The 21,414-nt window shown below is 56.4% G+C and overlaps 1 protein-coding gene across 1 annotated transcript in view; it reads left to right on the forward strand.

The window, feature by feature from the left end:
- The window catches only part of LOC135886964 (voltage-dependent L-type calcium channel subunit alpha-1S-like), a 112,687-nt gene extending 94,027 nt beyond the window's left edge, over positions 1-18,660 (forward strand). The window contains exon 12 of the mRNA XM_065414746.1: positions 18,250-18,660. Within this exon, the coding sequence (XP_065270818.1) occupies positions 18,250-18,660 (411 nt within the window). The remainder of the gene's footprint in view (positions 1-18,249) is intronic.
- Positions 18,661-21,414: the final 2,754 nt, after the last annotated feature.

Raw genomic sequence — 21,414 nt, forward strand, 5'->3', positions numbered from 1 at the left:
CAGCTGCAGCTCCACACAGGGCGCTGCCAGAGCCTGGCAGGCGGCTGGCTGAAGTGGCACTTTGTGATCTGGCACGGGCGGGAGCTAGCTCCCCACAGCTGAACGCTCCGCAGCGCCGGTGGATTCAGATCCAAACCAGGATCTGGCTCCAAATTCACAGCTGGCCACTTCCCCCGATCTGGAGCGGCCTGCACCGTGTGGGGGTGGTTGATTTCACAAGAGAGGGGGCTTCCCACAGACTCTCCAACTCCCTCACTGTGACGAAGTGGGGCTGTTCTTAATGTTTCCTCTGAATACTGTAGGGGTGCCTCAGTTTCCCCTATGCATTTCTTAAGTCTCTAGGTGGGGGGATAAAGGGGCACTTGGTAGACATGCGCCGCACAGCCAGGAGCTCGGGGAAGGCTCGGTGTGGCTGGTGATGCAATGGAAAAGCAGCGGCGGGCAATAGAAGATTCTCCTACCTGGAGTCAGGAGTGGGCAGAAGCCAGCGTGTATATGGGCCACCCACTTTCTGCTATCAGTGGCGGAGCTGAAACGGCCGGATCAGCTTTCCCAGCGGCACGTGCCAGCTCTCGCTCTGCCAGAGCCAAGCCTGGCAGTGAGGGGATGAGGCTTTGGCAGCCAGCAGGGGGCACGTCACAATGGGCAGGCGAGTCACAAGCCAGCCAATGTGTGACTGCCCAGCCATGGGATGCCCCAGCCCAGATTACTTTTGGCCTGGCCGGGGCTTTAGAGCCTGTCCTTCCCCACCCAGAGCAGACTGTCAAACCCCTCTCACCACCGGCTCTGTAGCTCCCCCTTGCTTTTGGTCTGTCTTAGACACCATCCTGGCCCTCATCCCCGTGGCATCAGAGCACTGTCCAACCTCGATTGCATTTATTCTAACCGCCCCCTGCAGGGCAGGGCCTGGCTGCTACCCCCACTGAACAGACAGGGAACTGCAGCACAGAGGGAATAAGGGATTTGCCCGAGGCCACGCAGAGCATCTGTGGCAGAGCTGGGAAATGACCATGGGTCTCGTGGGGCCCAGGCTGGCACCTTCTCTTCCAACCTCCTGCCCCCTTTGTCCCTGGTTCAGTGTAAGCTGTGAGAGCTCTCTGGGGCACAGGAGCTGGCTGGTGCCCAGATGGAACTACATTGCCTATTGCACATATCTCGCTTTTCCCGAACATTGAGTCTGCTGCTACAACCATACCAGGGCCCGCCAGGATCCTTGCAGCTGGTCAGTGCTAAGTTGTGAACTGTGCTAAGTAGGGAAGACAAAATAGATCTTCCATCACTAGCGCAGCTCTGTGTTACTGGGGACTCACTGCTGGCTCAACCCAACCAGCCCTCCTCACACAGAGCCTGTAAATCCTCCAGCCCTGCTGTTCTCCTTTGTATTTCGGCAGTGCCCAGAGGGCTCAGTCCCGGATCAGGGCCCTGCAGTGCTAGACATTGTACACACACAGCCCGATTCCCCCCACGCTGGGTCTCCTGAATGGCTCCTGCCCGAAGGCGGGACGGCTCTATTCCTCACCCAATGTCTCCTGCTGGCAGAGATGCTCTGAGAGACGTCTACGCTCTGGGTCTCTGGGCTTCCCGGGCTGGGAGGCAAGCGTGGCTGTCTCCGGGCGGTTCTGCTGACTCTCCAGCAGCTGCACTTCAGGTGTCCTAATGCAGCCCTAGTCCTCTCCAGCGCTCAGGGGCACTGTCCTGGCATCGGACTGTCCTGGTAAATAGAACAATGGCTCCTGGCACCCTGAGAATGCCTGTTCCCCCGGCAACCTCAGTACCATTTCCTATGGAAGTGATGGTGTCAGTAAAGGTGATGGAGGTGGTCAGGCCTAGTGGTTGGAGCTGGACTCAGGGGGCGGGGCAGGGCATGGGTGGAGCAAGGCTGGAGCGAGAGCAGGGCTGGAGTAGGACTAGGAACAGGGCTGGAGCAGGCTCAGCCTGTTGCCTATGTCAGGCAGGAGCGAGTTCCTGGCCCTGGAGTGATGTTGAGCAGACTGAGCTGCTGCTGTGAGACTGATATACCTGCTCTGGGAGTCACAAGGCCAGTTCCTGGCTTGTGGATTAGCTGGAGCCCAGCACAGGAGGGAATCAGCACCTTACAGATGGCTCCCGGGACGCTTGGCTCCCGGCCCCGCTGGGTATTGACATGCCAGGTGCAGGGGGCGAGGTGCAGCGCCAGGGAGGAGATTGGGGAGGCAGGAGCACTGAGGTGGGGCTGAGCGGGCAGGTGCTGAGGAGCTGCGGCTGGCTGGCCAGCAGAGAGGAGGAGCAGCAGCTCGGCTCTGGAGGGCCCAGCTGCAGCTCCACACAGGGCGCTGCCAGAGCCTGGCAGGCGGCTGGCTGAAGTGGCACTTTGTGATCTGGCACGGGCGGGAGCTAGCTCCCCACAGCTGAACGCTCCGCAGCGCCGGTGGATTCAGATCCAAACCAGGATCTGGCTCCAAATTCACAGCTGGCCACTTCCCCCGATCTGGAGCGGCCTGCACCGTGTGGGGGTGGTTGATTTCACAAGAGAGGGGGCTTCCCACAGACTCTCCAACTCCCTCACTGTGACGAAGTGGGACTGTTCTTAATGTTTCCTCTGAATACTGTAGGGGTGCCTCAGTTTCCCCTATGCATTTCTTAAGTCTCTAGGTGGGGGGATAAAGGGGCACTTGGTAGACATGCGCCGCACAGCCAGGAGCTCGGGGAAGGCTCGGTGTGGCTGGCAATGCATTGGAAAAGCAGAGGTGGGCAATAGAAGATTCTCCTACCTGGAGTCAGGAGTGGGCAGAAGCCAGCGTGTATATGGGCCACCCACTTTCTGCTATCAGTGGCGGAGCTGAAACGGCCGGATCAGCTTTCCCAGCGGCACGTGCCAGCTCTTGCTCTGCCAGAGCCAAGCCTGGCAGTGAGGGGATGAGGCTTTGGCAGCCAGCAGGGGGCACGTCACAATGGGCAGGCGAGTCACAAGCCAGCCAATGTGTGACTGCCCAGCCATGGGATGCCCCAGCCCAGATTACTTTTGGCCTGGCCGGGGCTTTAGAGCCTGTCCTTCCCCACCCAGAGCAGACTGTCAAAGGCCAAACCCCTCTCACCACCGGCTCTGTAGCTCCCCCTTGCTTTTGGTCTGTCTTAGACACCATCCTGGCCCTCATCCCCGTGGCATCAGAGCACTGTCCAACCTCGATTGCATTTATTCTAACCGCCCCCTGCAGGGCAGGGCCTGGCTGCTACCCCCACTGAACAGACAGGGAACTGCAGCACAGAGGGAATAAGGGATTTGCCCGAGGCCACGCAGAGCATCTGTGGCAGAGCTGGGAAATGACCATGGGTCTCGTGGGGCCCAGGCTGGCACCTTCTCTTCCAACCTCCTGCCCCCTTTGTCCCTGGTTCAGTGTAAGCTGTGAGAGCTCTCTGGGGCACAGGAGCTGGCTGGTGCCCAGATGGAACTACATTGCCTATTGCACATATCTCGCTTTTCCCGAACATTGAGTCTGCTGCTACAACCATACCAGGGCCCGCCAGGATCCTTGCAGCTGGTCAGTGCTAAGTTGTGAACTGTGCTAAGTAGGGAAGACAAAATAGATCTTCCATCACTAGCGCAGCTCTGTGTTACTGGGGACTCACTGCTGGCTCAACCCAACCAGCCCTCCTCACACAGAGCCTGTAAATCCTCCAGCCCTGCTGTTCTCCTTTGTATTTCGGCAGTGCCCAGAGGGCTCAGTCCCGGATCAGGGCCCTGCAGTGCTAGACATTGTACACACACAGCCCGATTCCCCCCACGCTGGGTCTCCTGAATGGCTCCTGCCCGAAGGCGGGACGGCTCTATTCCTCACCCAATGTCTCCTGCTGGCAGAGATGCTCTGAGAGACGTCTACGCTCTGGGTCTCTGGGCTTCCCGGGCTGGGAGGCAAGCGTGGCTGTCTCCGGGCGGTTCTGCTGACTCTCCAGCAGCTGCACTTCAGGTGTCCTAATGCAGCCCTAGTCCTCTCCAGCGCTCAGGGGCACTGTCCTGGCATCGGACTGTCCTGGTAAATAGAACAATGGCTCCTGGCACCCTGAGAATGCCTGTTCCCCCGGCAACCTCAGTACCATTTCCTATGGAAGTGATGGTGTCAGTAAAGGTGATGGAGGTGGTCAGGCCTAGTGGTTGGAGCTGGACTCAGGGGGCGGGGCAGGGCATGGGTGGAGCAAGGCTGGAGCGAGAGCAGGGCTGGAGTAGGACTAGGAACAGGGCTGGAGCAGGCTCAGCCTGTTGCCTATGTCAGGCAGGAGCGAGTTCCTGGCCCTGGAGTGATGTTGAGCAGACTGAGCTGCTGCTGTGAGACTGATATACCTGCTCTGGGAGTCACAAGGCCAGTTCCTGGCTTGTGGATTAGCTGGAGCCCAGCACAGGAGGGAATCAGCACCTTACAGATGGCTCCCGGGACGCTTGGCTCCCGGCCCCGCTGGGTATTGACATGCCAGGTGCAGGGGGCGAGGTGCAGCGCCAGGGAGGAGATTGGGGAGGCAGGAGCACTGAGGTGGGGCTGAGCGGGCAGGTGCTGAGGAGCTGCGGCTGGCTGGCCAGCAGAGAGGAGGAGCAGCAGCTCGGCTCTGGAGGGCCCAGCTGCAGCTCCACACAGGGCGCTGCCAGAGCCTGGCAGGCGGCTGGCTGAAGTGGCACTTTGTGATCTGGCACGGGCGGGAGCTAGCTCCCCACAGCTGAACGCTCCGCAGCGCCGGTGGATTCAGATCCAAACCAGGATCTGGCTCCAAATTCACAGCTGGCCACTTCCCCCGATCTGGAGCGGCCTGCACCGTGTGGGGGTGGTTGATTTCACAAGAGAGGGGGCTTCCCACAGACTCTCCAACTCCCTCACTGTGACGAAGTGGGACTGTTCTTAATGTTTCCTCTGAATACTGTAGGGGTGCCTCAGTTTCCCCTATGCATTTCTTAAGTCTCTAGGTGGGGGGATAAAGGGGCACTTGGTAGACATGCGCCGCACAGCCAGGAGCTCGGGGAAGGCTCGGTGTGGCTGGCAATGCATTGGAAAAGCAGAGGTGGGCAATAGAAGATTCTCCTACCTGGAGTCAGGAGTGGGCAGAAGCCAGCGTGTATATGGGCCACCCACTTTCTGCTATCAGTGGCGGAGCTGAAACGGCCGGATCAGCTTTCCCAGCGGCACGTGCCAGCTCTTGCTCTGCCAGAGCCAAGCCTGGCAGTGAGGGGATGAGGCTTTGGCAGCCAGCAGGGGGCACGTCACAATGGGCAGGCGAGTCACAAGCCAGCCAATGTGTGACTGCCCAGCCATGGGATGCCCCAGCCCAGATTACTTTTGGCCTGGCCGGGGCTTTAGAGCCTGTCCTTCCCCACCCAGAGCAGACTGTCAAAGGCCAAACCCCTCTCACCACCGGCTCTGTAGCTCCCCCTTGCTTTTGGTCTGTCTTAGACACCATCCTGGCCCTCATCCCCGTGGCATCAGAGCACTGTCCAACCTCGATTGCATTTATTCTAACCGCCCCCTGCAGGGCAGGGCCTGGCTGCTACCCCCACTGAACAGACAGGGAACTGCAGCACAGAGGGAATAAGGGATTTGCCCGAGGCCACGCAGAGCATCTGTGGCAGAGCTGGGAAATGACCATGAGTCTCGTGGGGCCCAGGCTGGCACCTTCTCTTCCAACCTCCTGCCCCCTTTGTCCCTGGTTCAGTGTAAGGTGTGAGAGCTCTCTGGGGCACAGGAGCTGGCTGGTGCCCAGATGGAACTACATTGCCTATTGCACATATCTCGCTTTTCCCGAACATTGAGTCTGCTGCTACAACCATACCAGGGCCCGCCAGGATCCTTGCAGCTGGTCAGTGCTAAGTTGTGAACTGTGCTAAGTAGGGAAGACAAAATAGATCTTCCATCACTAGCACAGCTCTGTGTTACTGGGGACTCACTGCTGGCTCAACCCAACCAGCCCTCCTCACACAGAGCCTGTAAATCCTCCAGCCCTGCTGTTCTCCTTTGTATTTCGGCAGTGCCCAGAGGGCTCAGTCCCGGATCAGGGCCCTGCAGTGCTAGACATTGTACACACACAGCCCGATTCCCCCCACGCTGGGTCTCCTGAATGGCTCCTGCCCGAAGGCGGGACGGCTCTGTTCCTCACCCAATGTCTCCTGCTGGCAGAGATGCTCTGAGAGACGTCTACGCTCTGGGTCTCTGGGCTTCCCGGGCTGGGAGGCAAGTGTGGCTGTCTCCGGGCGGTTCTGCTGACTCTCCAGCAGCTGAACTTCAGGTGTCCTAATGCAGCCCTAGTCCTCTCCAGCGCTCAGGGGCACTGTCCTGGCATCGGACTGTCCTGGTAAATAGAACAATGGCTCCTGGCACCCTGAGAATGCCTGTTCCCCCGGCAACCTCAGTGCCATTTCCTATGGAAGTGATGGTGTCAGTAAAGGTGATGGAGGTGGTCAGGCCTAGTGGTTGGAGCTGGACTCAGGGGGCGGGGCAGGGCATGGGTGGAGCAAGGCTGGAGCGAGAGCAGGGCTGGAGTAGGACTAGGAACAGGGCTGGAGCAGGCTCAGCCTGTTGCCTATGTCAGGCAGGAGCGAGTTCCTGGCCCTGGAGTGATGTTGAGCAGACTGAGCTGCTGCTGTGAGACTGATATACCTGCTCTGGGAGTCACAAGGCCAGTTCCTGGCTTGTGGATTAGCTGGAGCCCAGCACAGGAGGGAATCAGCACCTTACAGATGGCTCCCGGGACGCTTGGCTCCCGGCCCCGCTGGGTATTGACATGCCAGGTGCAGGGGGCGAGGTGCAGCGCCAGGGAGGAGATTGGGGAGGCAGGAGCACTGAGGTGGGGCTGAGCGGGCAGGTGCTGAGGAGCTGCGGCTGGCTGGCCAGCAGAGAGGAGGAGCAGCAGCTCGGCTCTGGAGGGCCCAGCTGCAGCTCCACACAGGGCGCTGCCAGAGCCTGGCAGGCGGCTGGCTGAAGTGGCACTTTGTGATCTGGCACAGGCTGGAGCTAGCTCCCCACAGCTGAACACTCCCCAGCGCCGGTGGATTCAGATCCAAACCAGGATCTGGCTCCAAATTCACAGCTGGCCCCTTCCCCCGATCTGGAGCGGCCCGCACCATGTGGGGGTGGTTGATTTCACAAGCGAGGGGGCTTCCCACAGACTCTCCAACTCCCTCACTGTGACGAAGTGGGGCTGTTCTTAATGTTTCCTCTGAATACTGTAGGGGTGCCTCAGTTTCCCCTATGCATTTCTTAAGTCTCTAGGTGGGGGGGATAAAGGCCAGTGTGCATAAATGGCCAACACTCTGTCTCCTGGCAACTAATGTCCGGGGCCCTTCCCCCCTGCAAGGGGATAGCTAAAGGTGTTGGAGAACAAAGATCAGGTGACCTCCTGGCCTGGGAAAGAGACAAAGGCCAGAGAGAAGGGGCTGGAGAGTTTCAGTTTGGAGCTGGCTGGGGAGGAGGAGTGAAGTGCAGATATGGGTGTCTGGCTCACTGCCCCCCAAAATGGACCCAGCTGAGGGGTCCTGTTCTCTGTACCTACAAGCTGTTTTAGACCAAGTTTCTATCATCTAATAAACCTCTGATTTACTGGCTGGCTAAGAGTCACGTCTGACTGCGAAGTGGGGGTGCAGGACCCTCTGGCTTCCCCAGGATCCCACCTGGGCGGACTCGCTGTGGGAAGCGCAAGGAGGGGCAGAGGATGCTGAATGCTCCAAGGTCAGACCCAGGAAGGTAAAAGCCCTTTGAGCTTCTGGCCCAGAAGACAGTCTGCTCACAGAGAGGAGACTTCACCAGAGTCCTGACTGGCTTCATAGGGAGCAGCTCCAGAGCATTGTCTGGGGACTCCATGACACACACCTCTCATGCTTCTTCCCATTTGCCTTTAATCACCCCCACATGGCCCATGTTGGCCACCAGCTACCTCCCTGTCTGGACCCTTACCTGGCCCCATCATGGCAGTGGCTGAGCACGCGGGTGTTGTTGTATTTAGCCTCTCAACCCCCCGCATGGAGCAGGGACGTGCTCTCCCTAGTTTGCTGAGGCCCAGAGCGACAGGGACTCACCTGATCTCACACAGAAGACCTACAGCAGAGCTGGGAACTGAACACCGCTCTCCTGAATCCCAGCCCAATGCCTCATCTACCAGCCTGTGTCGCCTTCCCGTGCCCTGCCACCAGCCCCGCCAAACCCTCCTCCCTGTCTCCGTCCCCTCCGGGCTGGACTGGTGTGACCCCTTCTGTCTGGCCACCGCAGACTCCCTCCTGTGCGCATGCCACTGCCCACTTCCTCACTGGCACCAGACTAGACAGCCGGCACCGGGGCACTTGGTAGACGTGCGCCGCCCAGCCAGGAGCTCGGGGAAGGCTCGGTGTGGCTGGCGATGCAATGGAAAAGCAGAGGCGGGCAATAGAAGATTCTCCTACCTGGAGTCAGGAGTGGGCAGAAGCCAGCGTGTATATGGGCCACCCACTTTCTGCTATCAGTGGCGGAGCTGAAACGGCCGGATCAGCTTTCCCAGCAGCACGTGCCAGCTCTTGCTCTGCCAGAGCCAAGCCTGGCAGTGAGGGGATGAGGCTTTGGCAGCCAGCAGGGGGCATGTCACAATGGGCAGGCGAGTCACAAGCCAGCCAGTGTGTGACTGCCCAGCCATGGGATGCCCCAGCCCAGATTAGTTTTGGCCTGGCCGGGGCTTTAGAGCCTGTCCTTCCCCACCGGGGTCATGGGAGGGACCTGTGATGGGTTGGATCACAGAAACCCCCCGGGAGCTGCCACCTGATGTGCCAAGACTACCTCTGCTCCTGTTTTCCCTGCCAGCTCAGGACTCCAGCGCCCTGTGTTGCTGAGCCAGACACTCCCGTCTGCTCCAACAAAGACCCAGGGTCTGAATTACTTGCACCAAAGCTGCAGGTTTACCTGAAAGCAGCTCACAGAAGTGTGCTTGTCTTTAGCATTCAAATGCCCAACTCCCAATGGGGTCTAAACCCAAATGAATCTGTTTTACCCTGTATAAAGCTTATGCAGGGTAAACTCATAAATTGTTCGCCCTCTATAACACTGATAGAGAGATATGCACAGTTGTTTGCTCCCCCAGGTATTAATACATACTCTGAGTTAATTAATAAGTAAGAAATGATTTTATTAAATACAGAAAGTAGGATTTAAGTGGTTCCAAGTAGTAACAGACAGAACAAAGTAAGTCACCAAGCAAAATAAAATAAAATGCGCAAATCTATGTCTAATCAAACATAGATTTCCCCTATGCATTTCTTAAGTCCCAGCTCCTGCAGACCCCAGAAACATAGTCCCAGCTCCTGCAGACCCCAGGCCAGAGCCCCTCCTCGTATCTCTGCAGTTGGAGCCGGGGGGGTCTCCGGATCCCCGGGTGGGAGAAGCAGTTCCATCCTGACTCCTCCTCCTCATGACAGCGCAGAACGGGGGTTCCTGAACTCTCCCGACCCCCAGCTCCCAGCTCCCATGGGCGGCTCTTTGCACCTGCCCAGGCTGCCGGGTGCCTTGGCCGTGGGATGTAAAACGGCCCCATCTCTGCTTCCCCTCCCACCGCGGCAACAACACAAAAGCTGCTTTAAGAGCAGCCCCCCACCCCAGCTGAGTCTCAGGCCTTGCTAGCCGCTCAGTGCCATGGCAGCCCCAGGACTGAGACCATAGGCAGGAAACACCTGTGTGTGAGGGTAGAACCAATGGGCTGTTGTCACAGAGTGTGGGGTAGTCAGCGCCCGGTACCCCTCTTCCTGAGATTCACTGTGACTCTCAGCCAGCCAGTAAAATGGAAGGTTTATTGGACAATAGGAACGCAGTCTACAGCAGAGATTGTAGGTACAACCCAGACCCCTCGATCAAGTCCTTCTGGGGGGTTCAGGGAGCTTAGACCCCAGCTTGGGGTTCCCTGCGTTCCACCACCCAGCCTAAACAGGAAAACTAAAAACCAAAACCCTCCAGCAGCTTTCTTCCCCCCTCCCCTCTGCCCTTCTCTCCTTTGTTCCGTCTCCTGGGCAGAAGGTGTCATTTCTCCCAACCCCGCTCCTGGCTCAGGTTACAGCTCAGGTATCTCCCTGCAAGGCCAGCCCCCAATCCCCAATGTAACTCCCCTGCTCCATCACAGCTGTGTTTGGAGTCTTTGAGTTTGATTTTTGGAGCTCTATTTACGTGTATACACGAGAACCCCAAGGAGGAGTAATGGAGTGGTAAAAAACCCATGTGTGAGGTTTGTTTCAGAAGCGTTTGAGGGAGAAATGGTTAGCAGGGCACTGCAGAGGCGCCTCTGTGCTTGGCGAGGGGTGTGCACAGGAGGCAGCTGACCCCATTGCAAGGATGGAGACACGCAACCTCTCCCCCAGACCAACAAGAGCTCTGTTAAGGACTCTGGCTCCCTCCTCTCTGGGCTGGGAATGGAGACAGGAAGGCTGCTATTGTGCTATCTTTAGCTGGCTGGGAAGTGCTCAGAGGCTGCAGTGGTGGGAGTCAGAGAGAAGGATACACCAGAGGGTGTTATACATTGCCAGGCGTTTGCAATCCATCAGTGGGTTGGACAGGTGACTCCATTACTCCTGTCAGCCTGCGGCAGTCATAGATTCCCCCCGCAGCACCTGCCATGTCCTGCTGAACCCAGCTAGTGGTTGGGAAAGGATCCTGGGGCGGAAAGGCTGATCTAGACAATGCATCTGACCCTGCATGATGTCCCAGGCAGGGGCTGCTGCAGTTCCTTGAACCACCCTGGGAGGCAGCTGGGCTTCATGATGCAAAGGCAGAACTGATGTTCCCCACTTGGGCCTGTGCATCCTCCCTCCCCCACCTCCACATCCCAGAGCAGTGGCTCCACCAATAAGACCGCTCTCCAGAGCGAAGGAGGTGCCGGAGCTGACTCCTCTCTGGCCAGCATGGCTCCGCTGTGGCTAAGAGCCCAAAGGACCGCTGATGACCCCTCTGTTGGCAGGCTGGTACCTGGATTCCTCCTTCTCTTACCCAGCATGAGCGACGGACTGTTTCCTGGGCTGGTCTCGCAAACTCTTTTTTCCATCACCACATGCCAGAGCCTCGGCGCCCTCCTCTCCCTCCCTGACTGCGTCAGCACTGCAGCCTCCGGATCCTCCCTCCCACACCCCGCACTGTCTCCAGGCCACAAACTCCTCTGCACTTGAGATCTGAGGGCTGGGGTGGGGGGGGCAGCTTTTAATGAAGTGGCTCTAGGACTGGTAAAAGGAACTGGGTGAGAGTCCTGGAGACCAAAGCTCCCTGGTCTTCCACAGCTTGGCCTGGCAGGGACACTGGGCTAGGCTCACCTCTTCTCCCCAGGTACCTCAGCCCTAGCCTGGAGAGCCCACAGCTGGGCCTGAGAGGGGAGTTCAAGTCTCCAAGGCCCATTTGGTCCATGGCCTCTCTGGAAGGTGGTTCCATGGTGGGGATGCCTGGCCACTGCACTGAGTCCTACCAAATTCATTTCAGGTATGGGTCACCACACAGTAGCAACTTCTGGTACCTCCTAACCCGGGCCACATTTTACCCTTGGGGCAAAAGGTACACAGACTGTTGGTGGCTCCTCAAGCCATGTGCTTCTGTGGCATTCAGAGGTTTGGAAGTGATGGCCTTCTCCAGGAGAGGGATGAAGGACCGCATCCAAGGGCCAGACCCTCAGCTGGGGCAACTCCATGGAAGGCAGCCGAGCTACGTTAAATTACACCCGCTGGGGGGTCTAATCCCAACTTCTTAACACCCATGGAAGGACATGGGCTGGATGGGATGTTCTACCAAAGCAAACCTCCTTGTGATGAGTGACCCACTCCATCTGTCCCCATTGCACTTACCAGTCACATGGCCAGAAGCTCCAGGGCTGACATGAGAGAGTCTCTCTCTCTAGGAAAACAACGAGGAGTCCGGTGGCACCTTAAAGACTAACAGATTTATTTGTGCATAAGCTTTCGTGGGTAAAAAACCCACTTCTTCAGATGCATGGAGTGAAAATTACAGATGCAGGCATAAATATACTGTCCCATGAAGAGAAGGGAGTTACCTTACAAGTGGAGAACCAGTGTTAACAAGGCCAATTCAATCAGGGTGGATGTGGTCCACTCTCAATAATTGATGAGGAGGTATCAATTCCAGGAGAGGGGAAAGTTGCTTTTGTAATTAGCCAGCCACTCCCATTCCCTATTCAAGCCCAAATTTATGGTGTTAAATTTGCAAATGAATTTTAGTTCTGCAGTTTCTCTTTGAAGTCTGTTTCTGAAGTTTTTTGTGTTGAAGGATGGCTACTTTTAAATCTGTGATAGAATGTCCAGGGAGATTGAAGTGCTCTCCTACTGGCTTTTGTATGTTACTATTCCTGATGTCCAATTTGTGTCCATTTATTCTTTTACATAGAGACTGTCCAGTTTGGCCAATGTACATGGCAGAGGGGCATTGCTGGCACATGATGGCATATATCACCTTAGTAGATGTGCAGGTGAATGAGTCCCTGATGGTGTGGCTGATGTGGTTGGGTCCTATGATGGTGTCGCTGGAGTAGATATGGGGACAGAGTAGGCAATGAGGTTTGTTATAGGGAATGGTTCCTGGGTTAGTGTTTCTGTGTTGTGGTGAGTATTTGCTTCAGGTTGGGAGGCTGTCTGTAAGTGAGGACTGGCCTGCCTGCCTCCCAGGGCCTGTGAGAGTGAGGGATCGTTTTCCAGGATGGATTGTAGATCGTTGATGATGTGCTGGAGAGGTTTTATCTGGGGGCTGTATGTGATGGCCAGTGGTGTTCTGTTATTTTCCTTGTTGGGCCTGTCCTGTATCTATCTCTAGGGACACTTGTTTTCTGTTTCCCGGCTGCATGCTAGAGTGTGGGTTACCTGCCCTCCTTGGCAAGTGATGGGGTCTTGGCTCATCCTACCAGGGATCCACAGGCATTTCCATTGCCTATCCAGTACCGCGACAACATCCTGGCCACTTCAGAGCATTACTGACTCATAAGGTGTGACGAAGTGGGGGATTTTTTTTATTTTTTCGTGGTTTTCCAATGGTTTGCATGCAGAGGGAGTGGGACTCAGTGTCCCTGGGTGTTACTGGTTTAACAAGGTGAGGGGAGAGGGAGTTTGTTGTTACAGAGGACCGGAGAGGGAACTTGGGACCCCAGCCGATGGCCTGGAGGAGGGACACCCCAGCAACTGGTGACCTGACAGAGACGCAGCTCAGGAGTCGCAGCCGGTTCTGGCCAGTAGGAGGACAATGGGCTGCGACGAGAGGACCCCATGACCTAACCAGCCGGATCCAGCCAGAGGAGGGCGGAGAGGAGAGGAGGCCCAGATGACCCTGTTTACCTGGAAAGAAGACAGTGGACAGAGGCGGGGCCTGGAGCCGGTGATATCAGATGCCCAGCTGGGAAGCAGGGGGGCTCGGGGCTGAAGATAGGAGGCAGGCAGGGCCAACTTAGATGCAGAAAGAGACTTGGATGTGCTGTGCTGAGGGAGGCCAGGCCTGAGGGTCAGAGAGTTTCCTGTGCTGTGTTCAATGCTCAATAAACCCTCCTGTTTTACGCTGGCTGAGAGTCACTTCGATCTAGAGAACAGGGTTGCATCGTCCCCTTCGGGGGTGGGGACCCCGGGGGTCCAGAGCGAGTGGACTCCCTGAGGGGGCCCACGGCAAGAGACAGATGTGCTAAGGCTGAGAGAGGTGTGGCTCCAGGAGGTGGAGGGGCCTGACCCCGAGAGAGAGTGGACCCCCGAGAAGGGCTGTCTCACTGGGCACCCCCCCACACGGACCGCACAGGGCCAAGAGTGGGCACGATCTGTGAGTCCGTGACATAAGGCGAAGTGGACTCTGGTGAATCAAGGAGCGATGGAAGCCAGGGAGAGACGGTTTGGGGGAGACAGGGATGGTAATGGGCTGGGGAATGGTTGCATAGAGCTGGCCCTGGGACAATGGAGTCAGGATGTGGGTGCATTGCCAGAGCTGTGGGGACGAGGGAGAATCTGGGGCTGTGGTGTGGGTAGGGATTGAGGCATGGGCAGAGCTCAGGGGAGACAGTTGGGGTGGAACCCAGGTTGGGATAGCAGTGGGTGATGGGTCGTGCTTTTGGGGAATCAGCAGAGCTGGGCTGAGAGAGCTGGTTGAGGTGATGCTTGCTCAGCCTGGTAACTGTCTCCCCCTTTCATCCTCTCTGGGCCCTGAGGATCAGGTGGTGCGAGAGGGGGGAGCGCGGTGCATGTAAGGGAGGCCAGTACTAGGAAGAGAACGCCGGCTCTCGCCAGCGTGGGGATCCTTTGCCATATCTGAACGTGCCGGCCAATTCACCAGGCCGGCGGGGAAGCAAATGGCGCTGGAATTCACGTGGGGATGGATCCAGGATCTGCTGAGGCATCCTTCTGGGCAGCTAACTGCCTGTGATGATCTGTTTCCTTTGGACGTGTGCCCGGGGCTCTTGGGCAATGTTTTCCTTGGGTCCAGTGATATTTAACCAACACTTTGTGCAACAGCCTCTTTTGGAGGGGTTGGGCAATATCGGAGGCACGCATTCGATGCCAGCTTAGCAGCCTCCCTTGACTTGGATGTCTTGCGCTGCTGCTGCTTCGACCCACAAAGGCCAACTGAGGTCCTGTAGCCTGGCACCCCCTGCCCTAAGCACCCATGAGCCTGCCTGCTGCCCTCATCTCTGCAGTAAAAGGCTCAGTCTAAGAGCCAGCAGAGGGGCTTGACTAGACCAGGGCTCCAGCGATAAGGACTAGGCTGTAGGGGGAGGGGCTTCTTCCTGCTGGGTGGGGAAAGCATCATTACAAGAGGCCTGAAATGAAATGCTGGAGGTTTGGGGGGGGGGGGTGATTTCATGGGGTGTCCCCCTGGCTTTGCACAGCTGGATGCGGGGGGCTCAGCCTGGATCCCAGGGCATGGGTGGCTGGAGCGTAGCTTCCTCCCCCACACACTCCCACTGGTGCTAATTTGTCCCATACCCCAGAGAGACCCATGGACTGTGGAGACTGAACTGCCCTGGGACCTCAGTAGTGGGTCTCAGTGGCTCAGAGCTGAGGCACATCAATGCAGGCTGGTGTGGGGGCTTCATTCACAAGGGCTCTTCTCGCCAACCAATGCCAGGGGTGGGGCTGGCCCTTGGGTTATGCTGAAGACGGGTTCCCACATGATTGGCTGATTATTTTTTCCCCCAACTCAAACATCTGCTCTCCCTGCACCTGCCTCCATGGATGGGGAAGCTCCACTGATTCAGCACTGGACAGGGGCAGCCAGGACTTGGCCAGGCCTCTGGGAAGCCACTTACAACAAAAGAGCTGCTGGAGGCTACTTCCCTTCCAGGTAGGAGGCTGCAGAGAGATCCGCATGGGGCGAGTGACCCTGGCAGGCATAGGGTAGCTGAGTCCTGCAGTGGCTCACCCACTGGGCTCTGCAGCGCACCAAGGGCTGGGGCAGGGGTCCTCTACTCAACTATCAGCTTTATGGGGATGTTGTGAAGCCTGGTCATAGACTCCCAGACTCAGGGTGAGCTGGGAATGGAGGGGAGATGAGTGGGCAGTGCATGATTTAGAGGATCCTCTCCATCCCAGTGGCATAAAGGAGATCTGCCTGGAGCAGGGGGTGCAGGACATCAGGAGGAAGAAGGGATAGGAACTGTAGAGAGTCAGGGGAGGGTTTGGGGTGGGAGCTGGGAAGCAGCCTGGAATTCTTGTGGCCAGGTTGGTTTGGGGAGTGAGCCAGAGCTCTGCAATCCTGGCCTGTGGCTGGAAGGTTGGGAAGGGGAAGCTGTCACAGCCGTTTCATGTGGGTTTCCTTCCTCATCTCCTTGTGGCTGTTCACCCTGGAGTTATTAAGCAAGTTGCTGTGGTCTAGGGAAAGAGCTGCCACTCACACCTTGTGCTGCAGCTTCAACCTACAAAGGACCTGACTCCCATCCTGTCCCTTCCCAGCCTTGTGCCCAGCTGGCATCCCTGCCCTGAATGCCTGGCTGCCCCCCTCCCTCCCTAAGATAAATGGCTTGGAGATGGAACCAGGAAAAGTTTCTGAGTCAAAATGCTAACCAGCCGTGACCCAGCTGGCCCAAATCAACCCAAACCATAGGAGGCTGGATGGGCAATCTGGCCTTGTGTGGCATGCTGCAGCACAGCCAGCCCAGGCTTCTTGTTCTGGCAGGTGGTGCTGTTACACATAGACTTAGAAATTCCTTTTCTTGGCGTGTGAGTGGCACACAGTCTTGGAAGACACGCTTAAGAAGTCCTGGTTAGCTTTGATGTGGATTCTTTCAGGGGCAGCTGTTGCAAGCAGCAGGAGAGTTTTCTCTGCTTTGAATGTCTCTAACTGGAGTCAGTTCTTGGGACCGAAGTTGCTCCCTGGGAAGTAGGCACCGGTGTCTGGGCTGAGGATTCTGATTGCGGTCTGACCCCCTCTGTCCCAGGACTGGTTTATACACAGCAACTAAACAAGCGGCACTAAGCCAGTACCCTGACTCCATATCACTGGCTTCCTACTGGAGGAGAAATCAACCTGTAGGGCCTGATATCCGCTCCTGCTCAGCAGAGGAGTGGCGTTATTAGTTTATTTTACAGTAGTTCTTTAGCAGCCCCAGCTGCAATCAGGCCCCCACCGTGCCAGTTGCTGAGCGAACGCAGTAAAACACAGTCCCTGCCCTAAGGAACTTGCATTGAAATTGTCAGGCCAAAGGAAGGATTCCTCTCCCACTTTGAATTGAGACCAAGAGCCTTAACTCCTCTTCAAGGTGCCATTTTTCTGGGAACATGGGGCAGCTGAATATGGATGGAGTCCTGCAGCTGAAGGTTCAGATTTGCTGCCTTCTGGCTATAAGCCAAATGGCTCCCCCACCATCATCACTGACCTTTCTGCTTCGTGCCCCCCTCCCTCCACATCCTGCTCCAGCTCAACACCAGCTTGAACGTGCAGGGAGCCTACAGGGCGTCCGTGGCCCAGATGCAAACTCACCTGGGCAGCAGCAAAAGCTGCCGCTCTTCTTGAGAAGCTCAGCAGGGGAAGAGTCAAAGGGCAGGGCCTGCCTGAAGGAGGCAGGTTTGTGCCGGAGCGAGATGGGTGGTTTGGTTGCCCAAAGTCTCTGTCCAGCTGCCATGGTTCCCTATTGCAGCCCAGCCAGTGCCTGAGGTCTGGCACTGCGCCCGCCCTGGGCTCACTGAAAGATGTTTAGTAAACACTTAGACATGATTTGGTGGGAGCTCACAGAAGTGTCTCACACGGTCATTAAAGCCTTGGCTGCATTCTGGAAGTGACTCAGCCCCGGAGCCGTTAGACCAAAGGCAAACAACATGCTGTTCTGGAGGCCAGTGGGCCATTTCAAGGTAGACACATGAGCATAGCCTGACTCTGCTATTCCAGTGCTGGAATTCCCCTCACAGCTGTGCCAGTGCTCCACATCCTGCCCCACTGCAGCCCCCTGCCATCCCAGCTGTGGGCTCCCCTCACACAGCTCTGCCAATGCTCCTGAGACCTATTCCAGGCCTAGGCGTTTTCTAAGCCGAAACACTGCCAAAGCCTGGGAGGAGGAGAGAGCCAGGCTGTCCCCTCCCTGCCTGAGACCCCAGGAATGGTGGTGATGCGTGGATGGAGGATTGTGTGGGGTCTTACAGGCCCTGCGCATGCAAGTTAAGCTCTGCAGCCTGTGGCTGGTCTGGGTTTTTCATTCCCAGCCTTCCAGTCTGCAGTGTCCTAGAATCATAGAATATCAGGGTTGGAAGAGACCTCCGGAGATCATCTAGTCCAACCCTCTGCTCAAAGCAGGACCAACCCCAACTAAATCATCCCAGCCAGGGCTTTGTCAAACTGGGCCCTAAAAACCTCTTAAGGCTGGAGATTCCACCACCTCCCTAGGTAACATTCCGGTGCTTCACCACCCTCCTAGTGAAATAGTGTTTCCCAATATCCAGCCTAGGCCCTGTCTACACTGGCAAGTTGCTGCGCAGTAAAGCAGCTTTGAGCGCTGTAACTCCCGAGGTGTACACACTGCTAAGCCACTTGGTGCACAGAAACTGCACAGTTGGAGCGCTGTAAAAAACCCACCCCGACAAGAGGCGTACAGCTTTCTGCATCAGGGCTACAGTGCTGCGGTGCCAGTGTAGACACGCTGGTCGATTACAGCGCTGCGATTGGCCTACGGGAGGTGTCCCACAATGCCTGTTCTCATCTCTCTGGTCATCGGTTTGAACTCTACTGCCTTGCCCTCAGGTGACCAATTGTCATTCCCACCCCGTAAATTCCTTTGGAATTTTGAAAGTCCCCTTCCTGTTTGCTCTGTGATACATGCAGTGGTCTCAGCGCATCTTTCCAGGTGGCCATGCCTGCTCCACGCACCAGGCGATCCCCCGCTTGGAGCAAGGCTGAGCTGCTCGACCTCATCAGCATTTGGGGAGAGGAGGTTGTTCGGTCCCAGCTGCGCTCCAGCTGTAGGAATTATGGACACATTTCACAATGTATGACAGAAAGGGGCCGTGACCGGGACACACTGCAGTGCAGGGTCAAAGTGAAGGAGCTGTGGAATGCCTACCGCAGGGCGTGGGAGGCAAACTGCTGCTCCGGTGCTGTGCCCATGAGCTGCCGGTTCTACAAAGAGCTGGACGCGATACTCCGCAGCGACCCCACCTCCACTGCTAACACCACTGTGGATACTTCGGAGGCTCGCGTGCCAGTGGAGAATGGACCAAGCCAGGAGGAGGAAATCTTGGACGAGGATGTGGAGTGAGAAGGGGACCCAGAGGCAGAGGATGACTCGGAGGTCAGAGATGCATGCAGCCAGGAGGTCTTTTCTACCCCTGGAGGAGCCTAGCCAGTCACAGCTGTCAGATGTTGGCAAAGCGCAAACAGGAGAAGAGGCCACTGGTAAGTGGAGTTGTTGGGGGCAGGAGGGTTGCAGAAAACAGGCTTGTCTCTGTATGATGCACCTACCCCCACATGCCCAGTCTGAGCGGCGGAACAGGCTGTTGATTGACTCCCTCACTTCATGGGAATCTGCCTCTGAGATCTCCAGGAAACTCTCATGGAGATACTGGGCAATCCACTGCCGCAGGTTCTTCATCAGAGCTGCTTTGTTTCTTGCCCCATTAACGGTAACCACACGACTGTGATCCACATAAGGACCAGGGCAGAAGCTGCAGTTTTGGAGAAGACCCTCCTTTGATTCCCTGCTCACCCTCAGCAGCGAGGATATCTTCCATAATGATCACATCCTGTGGAAAATGAGGGGACAGGAATGATTATCAGGCCCCCCCACTACAGTGCTGGCTCTCTCCAAGAGCCATGTGCCCAGTGTATAGTAGGATCCAGGAACACTGATTTACCCTACCCCTTTGGCTACTTGCCATTTTGGGGGTCTTGTGGCTCATGTGTGCTTGCCTAGGGTCAGCCAGTTAGTGACAGGTGTGTGAATACTGGCTGTTTTTTAAATCCCTGAATCAGTGGTCTCTGTGTTGCAAACAATACTGCTTCTGTAAAATGTTGCGTTTAAACTTCAGAGATGACCTTGGGAGCCCAGCCTCCCTCTTTGTTATTGCTGGCTGAAAGGCTGCGCAGAATTAGAAAGCGGCCACGCAGAACTAAGGAGGACTTCCTGCGTGAGGTTATGATGCACTCTGCCGCCGAGAAACAGGAATTGAAGGAGTGGCGGGAGAGCGAGAAGAGGGACCGAAAGGAGAAGGTGGCACGCCAGAACGATGCCACAGAGCGGCTCTTAAACATTATGGAGCGCCAACCGGACACACTCCAGACGATACTAGCACTACAAACTGAGCAATTGTGTTAAACATTCATATTGCATTGTCTGCACCAATCACCTCCTAGCATTACAAGCCCTGCACTCCCAAGCCTAGCAACAAATATTAGTGGCTTTCAGCTTCAAATTGCTGCCTCCAGGCATCCCTGATCCTTATGGCTCTGTGCTGTGCTCCTTTAATAGCCCTGGTCTCTGGCTGTTCAAACTCAGCCTCCAGGTTCTGAGCCTCAGCAGTCTAGCCCTGAGTGAAGCTTTCATCCTTCCCTTCACAAATATTATGGAGTGTACAGCACGTGGCTATAAGCATTGGAATATTGTCATCGGTCAGGTCCAGCTTCCCATATAGGCAGCACCAGTGGGCCTTTAAACGGCCAAAAGCACACTCAACAGCCATTTGGCACTTGCTCAGCCTGTTGTTGAACCACTCTTTGCTGCTGTCAAGTTGCCGTGTGTATGGCTTCATAAGCCATGGCATTAAGGGGTAGGCGGGGTCTCCCAGGATCACAATGGGCATTTCAACTTCCCCTAAGGTGATCTTCTGGTCTGGGAAGAAAGTCCCTGCTTGCAGCTTCCTGAACAGGCCAGTGTTCCAAAAGATGCGTGCATCATGCACCTTTCCAGACCAGTCTGCGCTAGTGTCTGTGAAATGCCCACCGTGATCCACAAGCGCCTGGAGAACCATTGATAAATACCCCTGGCGATTAATGTACTCGGTGGCTAGGTGGTCTGGTGCCAGAATTGGAATGTGTGTGCCATCTATCACCCCTCTGCAGTTAGGGAAGCCCATTTGTGCAAAGCCATCCACAATGTCATGCAGGTTGCCCAGGGTCATGGTCTTTCAGAGCAGGTTGCGATTAATGGCCCTGCACACTTCTGTCAACACGAGTCCAACAGTCGACTTTCCCACTCCAAACTGGTTAGTGACCAATTGGTAGCAGTCTGGAGTAGCCAGCTTCCACAGTGCAATCGACGCGCTCTTCTCCAACAGCAGGGCAGCTCTTATTCTCGTGACCTTGCGCCGCAGGGCTGGGGCGAGCTCATCACACAGTCCTATGAATGTGGCTTTCCTCATCGGAAAGTTCTGCAGCCTCTGCTCGTCATCCCAGATGTGCATGACGATGTGATCCCACCACCCAGTGCTTGTTTCCCGAGCCCAAAAGCGGCGTTCCACTGTGGTCAGCACCTCCGGGAATGCCACAAACAATCTCGTGTTGTAGCTAGTACGAGCGGCGAGATCCATGTCTCACGCCTCTTGCCTTTGTAGTTTCAGGAATAACTCCACTGCTACTCGTGACGTGTTAGTCAGAGCGAGCAGCACACTGGTCAACAATGCGGGATCCATTCCTGAAGCCCAAAGAGGCAGAGCGCGCAGTACACAAACCATTGAAAGATGGCTCCAAATGCGGACGGAAGCACAGGGACTTCTGGGATGTGAAGCAATGCATCACAGGGCTTTGGGACAGGACCCAGGATGCCCCGTGACCCTCTCCGCCTTCCCACAACTCCTAGCGGCGGAAGAGGAAGAGGTGCTCTGTGGGATAGCTGCCCAGAGTGCACCGCTGCAAGTGCCGCAAGTGTGAGCACGCTATTGCGCAGGCAGCTGACAATGTGAACACACAACAGCGGTTTCCCTTCAGCGCTCTCTGAGCGGCGCTGTAACTGCTGGTGATGTAACTCTGCCAGTGTGGACAAGGCCCTAGATCTCCCCCCCCCCCACTGCAACTTGAG

Source organism: Emys orbicularis, chromosome 12 (genome assembly GCF_028017835.1).
Source record: "Emys orbicularis isolate rEmyOrb1 chromosome 12, rEmyOrb1.hap1, whole genome shotgun sequence".
NCBI lineage: Eukaryota > Metazoa > Chordata > Testudines > Emydidae > Emys > Emys orbicularis.